We start from the raw sequence: 11998 nt of genomic DNA, 5'->3' as shown, positions 1-11998 counted from the left end.
AAGTTATTTTTAAATGTACGAAGAAATGTAATTCAAAATTATATTATTTTGATGCTATTTGAGTGGTATGCACAACTTCATTTATGCAAAATTAAAAGAATACTTAAAATTATACAAAATATTGATTTTAAATAAATTCAAGTTCAAAAGCGTACGTTCAGAGTTATTACCAATTTAATAATTCTCGTCACATCTGGAAACTGTCCAACAACCTTGTATTACTGCAATTGTCACTTAAAAATGGTATATATATATATTAAGGTTGTAGATAGAAACCTTTTGGTTCGGAGGTTGCTGGAATCAGGTATCAGTTTCGTTAATTCCAACCCCATACTTGAAATTTGGTTGATTTTTTTTTCTTTAACCCTATATATTCCTTAAACTCCCGGATATGATTTTTCATAACTTAGGGAGGAGGTGTGTATAAGACACTGGTACGAGGAATTAACTTTATTTTTCATCACTGTTTCAGTAGTTAAATTCAAATATTTAATGTAAAAATAAATTCATAAATTTAAAAAATATTAATAGCATAAATTAAATTAATAATGTTAATTAATAAAATTACTGATTACAAAATTTAAATTAAACATATTTGTTACAGCACTCAACAAAACACGTGATATCATAAATGATACCTCAACCACATACCACTTTAAACTTATTCCTGATTCCAACCCGATACCCCTTCATGAACCAAACGACTCCTTAAAAAGGGAATGAGAGAACCTTTTAGAAGTGTTCATCAAACCGCACAAACCGCCCGCACCGCATTGCTCCGCATGGTTTAAACTTTTCGTGGTGCGGTCGCGGTTTGTATTTTTGTCAAACCCCGTGGTGCGGTGCGGTGCGGTTTGCGGTTTTGGACTTTGCTCCCGTGGTTCAAACCGCACCGCACCGCATATTATTATAATATATATATAATAGTCTTGTACCTTTATAATAAATAAATAAATATATATTATTATTGTCCCTTTATAATATAAACAAATATATATAATAAGCATTTATGTAGCAATGTTGCAGCTTACAGTGGATGGTTGGATGCTACCGTTTATTGTTTTTTTTGTCAATGACTAATATAATTTGAAATTTTATCTAGTGTATGCCAAACAAAATTAGAAATTTTAGTTTATGGTTCAGATGTACTAAAATTGTATTTTGAAGTAATACTATCAACTTGAAACTTATTTATTAATTTATTTATTGATGTATTGAAAATTGTAAATCGTCCGCATTAAAATTTATTATTTTCTTAAAGCGCTCAAACCGCTTAAACCGTACCGCACCGCATTTTCCTGGTGTGGTTTGCGCGGTTTAAGATTTACGCGGTGCGGTTGCGGTTGCGGTTTGAGAATTCGGACAAACGGCACCAGCGGTTTGGTTTGCGGTTTTGGTTCAACCTTTGATTTAAAACGAGATTTTAAATATTTTTTAGTTTATTTTAACATTATAATATTTTAAATAATTCATTAACATTATAATAGTTATTACATAAGTTCTCGCAACTCTCTCTCCCTAGAGTTAAGACACTGTTGTGAACACACTCTATGAACTTGAACCCAAATGAAACTGCGAGCCTTCACGACATGTTCTGGCATATGCATGGTTGATTGGAACATTTTGCAGGTAAAACAATCTTAAATATCCATTATTTTGGTGCCATGCTACAATTATGAAAAATTTGCAACAACACTAAATGCTAATAGCATAGCAATCAGAGTGAAGCTACAACAAACTATGCTTAAATCTCTATATGAGGTTGCTGTCTGCAAATTCTAGGTTTGTCTGTCTATGTTCAAACCGTCCTAGGACTTCCACCACAGTTAATATACCAAACAGATGACAGACCTTGTTAACTAGGACTTACTTACCAAGAGTGGTTACGATTAAATTGAATGTACATAGCCTCTCTGTCAACCTCCAACCCGTTTAAAACCTTAAGGTGTAAGGGAGCGTACTTACTAGGAATCTATGCAACTTGCAAAAAGATTGGATGTAAAGGCAATCTATGCAAGGACATGGACGAACCATGGCAAGATGACCTAATATTTCACACTTCATAGTGTTCTACAATAATCTAAAACTTGAGCTATTATTCCCAATCATTGTAGATGAATTGCTGCAATTTTCCTGAAAAGAACTAAATTTGAAAAAGGCAAGAGACAACTGCAATTTTCTTTGGAATCTCCCTAAATTATATATGTTTTACCAGCAATGTCAATAAAGAGGTCTTAGAGGCACATCAAATTAAAAAACCAATTAATGATTTGTTATTCCAATTTCCAAGTACCCCCAACCGAGTAAAAGGACAGCAAACATAATACAGGTCCCTTGTCCCAGTTGTTATCATCAGCAAGAAAATGTAACACTGCATCATACAAAATTCGAATAGCTTGATTTATTATGAAAGAAAAAGAAACTTCGACAACTGAATAATAATGATCAAGTAAATGCCACCTTAAACATAAGAAACTGAAACTGACAACTGATTCAGTGCGAGTTTATTAATGCATTTTTTTCCAGTGAATTATAGTAAGTAAAGCGTTGTAGCTATATAAATGATAAGATTGCAAATGCAGATAAAGAGGAGAATTAGGCTGCATCAGGTACCATTCCTGAATTTCTTCTTTGATCTGGTGTCATTAGACTCTGGTATATTGACTGTGGTGGAAGTTCTTGGTATCACTAGTATATTGGAAGCCATGTCCCGTTTCTTCCTTTGCATACCCCTGAGATCTGAGTCTTTCTCGCAGTCTTTGTAGCTTAGACCTTCTAATATCTTGTAATTCCATATCAATAGTACCCGTGATTCTCTGGTTGTGCGCGTGTGTGAGTGCTTTGTGTAATTTTGATATGAACAAACTATAGAAATAATATTCCCAAGGAAAATGCACGAAGGATGATATGCACAGGAGAGTAAATGATAAATAAAAGCACAAAAAAGCTTAGAATAATTATTGATAAACTTTTGTCATAATGGTAACTACTAATCACTCACAAACCTATAACACAGTTAAACAGCAAAACCCGAGCATACAGTGATCGACTTAATCAAACAAACTAAAAACATACCCGCGACATTCATAAGGAATCCACATTCACTAAGAAAGCTTCCAACTCGATATTTAGTTGTATCACTTCAATCAATATTAAGTAACACGAGACTCTCCACGAAAGGCCTAATGGAAAAGGGTGGTGGAAAGCCTTCCTTATAACATGGAAAAGGAGTCCAACTATCCCATGAATCAACGAAATTCTTTGCCAAGTGGTTATCAAGACTATACGAAATCAAGTTACATGATCTTGCAAAAATTGGTTCACCATTGTTCCTTACACCCATGACTCCCACACCAATATCTTCATTTGGACGAATACTCATCTTCTTCTCCCATGAAAATTCAGTAATGGAATAGTATTTTAATATCCAGATTTCAAAATACTCATATCGTTTGTCCCAAACAAAGTAAGCAATAGATTGACCAAGTAGATGAATAGTGTGACTACCACTACTACATTTAGGCAATGAGATTTCACGAAGTTTGTCTGTCTTGGTATCGTAGCAAAGAATTATTTTACGCCTGTTCAAACTAACCGCTGCCCAAAATGCAGCACCATTAATGAAAACAGCGTCAAACCAGTTAATGTCACTAACAAAAACCTTATTTTGGCATATTTTTTTCCAAGAATTCGCATTTAGACTATAAACACCAATGATGACTGAATGGGGGTCAGGTTCACCGCGTCCCAAATGCAAACGAGGTTTGACAATATGTACCACAACATAATCATTAATTTCTGGTACAAACCCAAAAGCTAAAGCGTTCCACTGAGTCTCTATATTTAAAAGAGGAGAATCTGGGAGAGTTTTGTATTTTTCAGCAAGAGGATTCCATAGATATATTTCCTTAGTACAATCACGAAACTCAAAAATCATAGTTACACAGATTAAACCATACGATACTGCACGCCACGCAGACTCACCAGCCAGTCCCGGAGGATATTTTGGCTTACAGTATTCCTCACACTGTACATCATCATACCTTAATGTTAACACATCAGTAAAATCATTCTCGAAAAATAGATATTTAGGATAATGGTCATTAGGAATCTTCTGATAATTTAACTGAAGTGTGATAAACATGTCAGATCCTACGAGATTATACCATGACTTCTGAACGCACCTACACCGCAATATATATTTTACAGGAAGTAGTTTGAGAATTTCTGCTAGTAATTCTTCAGGTAAGTCGTTTATACTCCGCATACTTAACTGACTTTCATGCATATTTCTGCGCTTTTTAAGAATCGGGGAACGATTGTCAAACAAGATCATCTGACTAATATTACTAGTTTTATTCGAAATCTGACTGTGGACAGATTTTTTGTAGCACAATTTACCTTGTGAGGATTTTAGCTTCCTGAGCGGAGCCTGGAAAAAGCCTGATAGCCTCACTTTGTTCTTCTTCTTCGTAGACCTACTTTTTTCAATGGGGTGCATGTTTGTCATGGCTTGTGAACCCTAACTTTTTGTTTAGCTCTTTACAGGTCGTGCATTACATATCTCCTTCCGTCCCTTTTAGCAAAACTTTTAAAATCATATTTGTACAACGATTATCCATATTTTTTGTTATTAAAAAGATAAATAAGTAGTGTTAACGATTATCCATATTTTTTTGTTATAAAAAAGATAAATAAGTAGTGTTATATATTCACAAAACTACTAAATTGTTAAACTACTGAACATAGTGTTATACTTATACTATTAAACTACAATCACAAATTATCCTCTTTTAAATAAATAAATAGTATTATATATCTCCTAAACTGCTATGTTGTTAAACTAAAAACTATGAACACATGTTATCCTATAATTTTAATTACAAATTTATGATTATTATATATATATATATATATAAATATTTTAAAATTATAATATGACGGGATAAATAATATTTTTAAATATCAACGGAACCCGTGCATTACACAGGATTTAAGCTAGTTATTCATAATTACCCATAGCCCATTACATCATAATTGGGCCTAGCACTTTTAACTATTCATTACATCAAATGGGCCTAGGCCCCAGCTTCTAACAAATCAAACACATCAATCGCTTGAACAAATTATTTAAAATCGTCGACCGAACCAAATAAATTACTTAAAATCTTAAACTGAACTGAAACTATATACTTTAATTACATTTTTCGGTTTCGGTTCAGTCTTGTCACGAAAGTATCATAGAACCCGATTGGTAACTGATCAGGTTTCTGAGAATTGGTGTGGATGATCATTATTGGAATATTCTGTTGAAAAAATCTTTACAGAGAATCAATCGTGAATGTGGGAAAATACTTTGAACATTATCACCTCCGCACATCTTGGTTGAGGATGAGAAAACCTTCCATTTACAATCCCCCATGAGGCCCTTGAGGCCCTGACTAATAATTAAAAAATGTATTTAGTAAATAATGGGCTTATTTTATACTCCCTCCGTCCCTTAATACGTTGCCTAATTTGACTTTCGGTACTATTTACGGTAAGCGATTAACTACTAATTTACGTTTAATCTATAATATCAAACATAGTCATGAGTGATCTCGTTGGATTCGTATTTATCAGTACTTTAATACAGTGAAATTTTTATATTTAATACTAATACGAATTTAAAGATATTAACAATCAAAAGTGTGCATTGGCAAACGTGTCCAACACAAAGATGAAACGTTTTTAGGGACAGAGAGAGTATATTGTAAAATACATCCCATATAAAATAAGCCCATGGAGGACATGATGAATATAATATAAGATGGAAATTGCTTCATGCACAATTCTGTACATGTAACATGTTTTAATTGAAATGAGTCTGTGTATTCACATCAACAATTACAATTAAAATATCAACAAACATAATTAAAATATTCCACATCAATTAACATGCCATTCTCTACAAATTTTTTGTAACAAATTCTGGATACATAACATTACTCATATAAGATTCATATGGGTCGTTTTCTAACACAATAATGTTTTAGATGGACGGTTTCTCAATATAATATAGCTCTGGTTGGCTGGCATTTCGAGCGCGTTGAATCTAATGTATGATTTGTACGGTGCCTTTTCGTACAATCTTAATATTTTTTAATGGACCGGTTCTCAGAACACAATAATGTAAAAAAAACTCCATAAATTGGTGTCTACACATTCAAATTACAACACAGACACTTGTCAAAAAAAATAATTACACAACATAGTTCCTATGGCTTATTATAACTCAGCCAAGTCCATGGTTGTTTATGTATCAATCCTAATATTACTATCTGTGTCAATGCATGTAGGCCAAGCGAGGCTGCAGCCAATTACAAGTCTAGTTAAAGTAGTTCAGGTACAATTTAACGGTTTCGTGGCGTGCACGCCCTCCGGAGCCCGTCCAAAAAGCCGTGACATTTTAGGGGCATCCGGAGTGCTTGTTACTGGCTCGTGCAAGGGTGCTAGTGGCACCCTGGCACAGCTGTAACAAATACGTCTGGATTTTATTCGGGATTAATTTCTTTTAAAGATGGTATTATTTATGATCCCAGTCGACGAGTTCCGTGTTTTGTCACCTTGAAGCTTCCTGCTACTGGGACCTCTTGTAAAGTGTTGCCTCCTGCAGGAACTCTAAGAGCACCTGTTCGGTTGCTTAGTCTGACTGGTGGTCAGATTGCCATTGTCAACGCCGAGCCTTTTCAGTATGTGGCACATACTAGCTAGCTTCTCATCCTAATATTGGAAGCTACAAAGCTGGGAGAATCTGCATTACATTTGGCAGCTAGTAGGCATTTAGGTGTTGTTGAAATCATTTTAACTTTTCAAAACACGATTCTGGATCATGACTCTAACTGGGGTGATTCTTTCATGCTGACTGATGAAGAACGTATGGCATTAGACACTATAGCATTCTATAGTGCAGTGCCATTATGGTGGCTGTCACCCTGATATTGGCACAGTTAGGCTGAAAAAATAAAAAAATAAACTCCGCAGCCGGGGATCGAACCTGGAATAATCAATTTGTTTTTCTGATTAGCCAGCGCTACTGCGGAATCTTTATGATATTGAATTTGCCAAATCGTAATATGAACGCTCTACTACACTTTGAAATTAAACGATATGTTAACAAGAACTAGCTTGAGGTATAACCAGTCTTACAGATTTCGGAAATCGGAACTATTTGGTTGAGGTACCGATTTACGATTTATTGGACAATTTTTAAAAAATCGGATGATTTATCGGCGATTTATCGGAAATCGGTCAAATCGGACAAATATTTTTGACCGATTTTTGAGCGATTTATCGGCGATTTTTGAAAAATCGGCCAATTTTTATAACAGAGGGTATAACTCTTTATATTGAGCAGCAGGAAGTGGTTTTGTCAATAAATCAGTAAGCTGAATGTGAAAATTTTTGAGGAAGCCAGAAGTGACATAATCCCGAATAAAATGATAATCTATCTTCAAATTCTTGGTGCGTTCTGGAAATATTTGATGCTCTGCTATGTGTTTGGCCGCAATATTATCATAGTATATATTAATTGGTGTGGGAACTTGAATATGGAGATCGTTTAAAAGCCTTTCTAACCAAATAATCTTACATGTAGTATAGCTCATACAACGATATTCTGCCTCAGCAGTGCTCTTAGAAACAATCTTTGATTTCTTGATTTTCCAAGAAATTAAAAAAGAACCCAGAAAAGCTGCATAACCAGAAAGATATCTGGCTGAGAAGGGACAAGTACCCCAATCAGCATACAATAAGCAGATAATTCCAACGAAATATTAGACTTATAAAACAGTCCAACATTCAAGATACCCTTTATGGCCCGTTTGGAAAACTGGATTTCATTTGAAATTCAGGACATTCAAATATTAGTATAAACATGAGAATTTGAAATGACAACTCAAATCCTGTCATTTGAAATTTCTCATTTGAAATGAAATGTTAAGTATTTCAGGACATGAAAAACAACATCAAGAGATGACTCTGAGCAAGAGCTGAAAGAAACTGAGAAAGTTGTTGAACAGAATAAGAGATACCAGGTCTTGTGAGATTCCAATATAAGAGTTTCCCAACAATGCGTCTGTAGACTTCAGGATCGGACAATTTTGGTGTAGCATCAAGGGTTAACTGAAGGCCCTTGTCCATGGCAAAAAACAGACTTACAATTATCGATATGAGTAGCAGTAAGAAGATCCAAAATGTATTTTCTCTGATTTAATCTAATATCAGAAGAATCTCTAGTAACCTTAATACCAAGTAAGTATTTGAGATTACCGATATCTTTAATGGTAAAAGCCTTATGTAGCTCAGATTTAATAAAAGAAATTTCAGTATAATCATTCCTAGTCAACAGTAAGTCATCAACATAGCAAACAATTACAGTAAAAGATTCATCAGAAGCTTTGACAAATAAAGAATAATTTTGTGTAGACTGAACATAACTCATGAAGATCAAGAAGTTGGAAAACTCATAATTTCATTTCCCGGAAACATGTCTTAAACCATAGATAGATCTTTTGAGTTTGCAGACAAGATCGGGGGCAACTTTGGTATAACCAGGAGGAGGAGTCATATAGATATCCGCATCAATAAAACCATTAAGAACTGCATTGTTAACATCCAATTTTTGGAGATTCCAGTCATGTGCTGCAGTTAAGGCAATAAAAAACCTCACAATAGTAAAATTTGCAACATGAGTGAATGTATGTTTCAAATCCTTTCCTTTGATCTGTTTATCACCTCTAGCAACTAGTCTTGCCTTATATCTTTCAACTTAACCATCTTGGTTAAACTTGATCTTAAAAACCCATTTAGATCAATGCCATGAGTATTAGGAGGTAGAGTAGTTAAAGTCCGGGTATTATTGGCATCAAGAGCATCAAGCTCTTTCTGCACAGCAGCAACCCATCCCGGGTCATCTTTAGCCTTATTATAAGAACTAGGTTCATTTGTATATATTAAGAACAACATTAAGGCTGTGAAGATATTGTGGGTTGAGATGAGAAAAAGTTGATTGAAAGAAAACATTAAACGCATGACAAGTATTGATAGAAGTTTAAGGAATTGTTGAGATGACAAACCGATCAAATTTCTTGTGAACCTGAGAAAGTCTATAATATCTTCTTGTTAAAACTGATTCAGAAATAATAGGAAAGGTAGAAGCCTCAGAAATTCTAGAAGAAGAATCTAGAACAGTACGTACTATGAATATTTTGGAATAAAAGATACAGTAAAAAGGAAAAAAATTCGTTAAAAATAACATCTCTACTAAAAAAATTCTCATGAGATTCAAGATCATATAAGACCTAACCTTTTTGAGCATAAGGATATCCAAGAAGAATGCATTTTCTGACTCTAGGAGACAATTTATCATACGAGGGAATTACAACAAAACAAAGGCAACCAATGACTCTCAAATTATCATAAGAAGCAGGCTTGTTCATAAGGGATCTTCCAATTCATAACAAAACTAGGCATAAGGTTAATCAAGTATGTAGCAGGTAGAATACAATCACCTCAAAACTTAAGTGGCAAATTAGCATGAATTCTATTTGTCCTAGCAGTGTCTAATAAATGTTTATGCTTCCTTTCAACCCTACCATTATATTGAGGATTACCAGAATACTTTCTGGATGAACTATGCTTTCTGATGAAAAAAGAATGGCACAATTAGGCTGAACAATTTCAGTGCCATTATCAGATCTGATGAACTTTACAATATGATTGAAATGATTACTGGTCTAATCTAAAAAACCTTGAACAATACTAAACACCCGATCCTTAGTATGTAGTAATTGCGTCCATGTAACTCTTGTAAAATCATCTAAAATGATAAGAAAGTATCTACCACCAGAAATACTAGGGATATGAAAAGGACCCCATAAATCAATATGTAACAAATGAAAAGGAAAAGGGGCTCTAGAAATAAATTATGGATAGGAAAATTTATGATGTTTAGCAAGAATGCATGATTCACAAAATAAATCATGAGTTTTAGAACAAGATACATAATCAGACAAATGTTTATATTTGCCTAAAGAGACATGTCCCAATCTAGCATGAATTACATCCAAACTACTAGAAACAACATGAGAATTCAAATAACTGTAGAAAGACAAATTACAGGAAGAAATCGAATAGCAAGTGATCCTGTAAAGTTCATTTGTTTTTAATCCAGTGGCTTGGATAGAATCAGCCAAAAGGTCCTGAAAAATACAGCAATCTTTATCAAATTTAGCAAGTAAATTGTTATGATCCAATAACTTACAAACTGATAATAGATTATGTTTAAATCCTGGCATATATAGGACATCAAGTAATTTGATATTAAAGGTTAAGAAAACAGTGCCAGTGTGATCAACTACTTGAGAAGAACCATTAGGTAAAGTGATTTGAATTGGAGTAGATAATTTTGTCATATCAACAAACAAATCTGATAGACAAACCATATGATCACTAGCCCATGTATCTACTATCCAGTAAGGATAATCAGCTGTAGACTGAGTATTAAAAGCTGAAGCAGTACCTTCAAAGTTGCAAGAAGCATCAGTTTCAGAGAGACTAACATTCTGTTACATCATCTTTAACACTTCCTTATAAACCGAAGTAACCATTTGATTATCTATATGGGGAAAATTCTGAGTGTCAGAAGAAGTATTAATATCCAAAGAACTAGAGCTAAGCAATCCAGAAGCATCAAAACCTGTGCTCCAAATTTATTGCCAGAAAGTCCTGTAGATGTAGAAATAATATTTTGTTTGCCCTTGAGATTGACATACCAATCTGAAACCCCAATGTAATTTAAAACACTAATCAAAAGAGTGACTCTTCCTCTTACAATGATTACAAACCAGATCCATTTTGTTCATTTTAAAATCTTTCTTAGGTGCCAAATTTCTTGAAATGGAAGGATAGGAAGAATTATTGTTACTATAAAGAGCACTAACATCTGATTTATTCGTGGGCATATTAAGATGATATTGTTTCTCAATTTGCTGAAGGATATGATAAGCTTTCAATATAGTAGGCAAAGGTTCCATGCTTTTAACAATCAATCACTAGTTTGACCACTTTTAGTCCCAACTTTTACTCCTAAACTAATTTTTTGATTTTTTTTAAAAATATTTATGAATATTCCAACCGTAAGGATATCAAGATCTATATATTTTAGTGATCTGATAAATTTTTAGAAAAAAATAATATATTTGGTTGACTATTTTAATAGTCAACTAATAGTTTGACTATTACTTCTTACTAGTGTTTAGTCACATACTGATGTTCAATTTTTTAAAAAATATTTATGAATGATACAACCGCAAGTATGTCAAAAATCTATATATTTTAGTGATATGATAAAAAATTTAGAAAAAAATAAATGTATTTGGTTTGCTATTTTAACAGTCAACTAGTAATTCGACTGGTTATTTAGTCCCGTACCGATATTTTAATTTTTTAAAAGATGTTTATGAATGATCCAACCGTAAGGATGTCAAGATTTATATATTTTAGTGATATGATAAAATTTTAGAAAATAATAAATGTATTTGATTTGTTATTTTAACATTCAACAAGTAGTTTGACCAGTACGTCTTACTAGTGTTTAGTCTCATACCGATATTTCAATTTTTTACAAAATGTTTATGAATGATCCAACCATAAGGATGTAAAGATATATATATTTCAGTGATATAATTAAAATTTTGGAAAAAAAATAAATATATTTGGTTTGCTATTTTTAACAGTCAACCAATAGTTTGACCAATTATTCTTACTAGTGTTTAGTCCCGTACCGATGTTTCGATTTTTTTCAAAAAAATTATGAATGATCCAACCGAAAGGATGTCAAGATCTATATATTTTAATGATATGATAAAATTTTAATAAAAGATAAATGTATGTGGTTTGTTATTTTAACAGTCAACTAGTAGTTTGACCAGTACTTCTTACTAGTGTTTAGTCTCAT

The 11998-nt window shown here is 33.2% G+C and overlaps 1 protein-coding gene across 1 annotated transcript; it reads right to left on the bottom strand.

Annotated features, from left to right (window-relative positions):
• Positions 1-3142: 3142 nt before the first annotated feature.
• LOC141700417 (F-box/kelch-repeat protein At3g23880-like) lies at positions 3143-4510 on the bottom strand. The gene has a single exon (XM_074504194.1). The coding sequence runs from the start codon at positions 4508-4510 to the stop codon at positions 3143-3145; it is 1368 nt and encodes a 455-aa protein (XP_074360295.1).
• Positions 4511-11998: the final 7488 nt, after the last annotated feature.

The sequence above is a fragment of the Apium graveolens genome, unplaced genomic scaffold (assembly GCF_009905375.1).
Source record: "Apium graveolens cultivar Ventura unplaced genomic scaffold, ASM990537v1 ctg2318, whole genome shotgun sequence".
Taxonomy (NCBI): Eukaryota; Viridiplantae; Streptophyta; class Magnoliopsida; order Apiales; family Apiaceae; genus Apium; species Apium graveolens.
Note: the sequence above shows the minus strand (reverse complement) of the source record. Positions and strands in the feature narration are given on the sequence as shown.

What these genes read in the sequence shown, in the direction of transcription:
- LOC141700417 (XM_074504194.1), bottom strand. Translation starts at nt 4,510, where the DNA reads ATGACAAACATGCACCCCATTGAAAAAAGTAGGTCTACGAAGAAGAAG.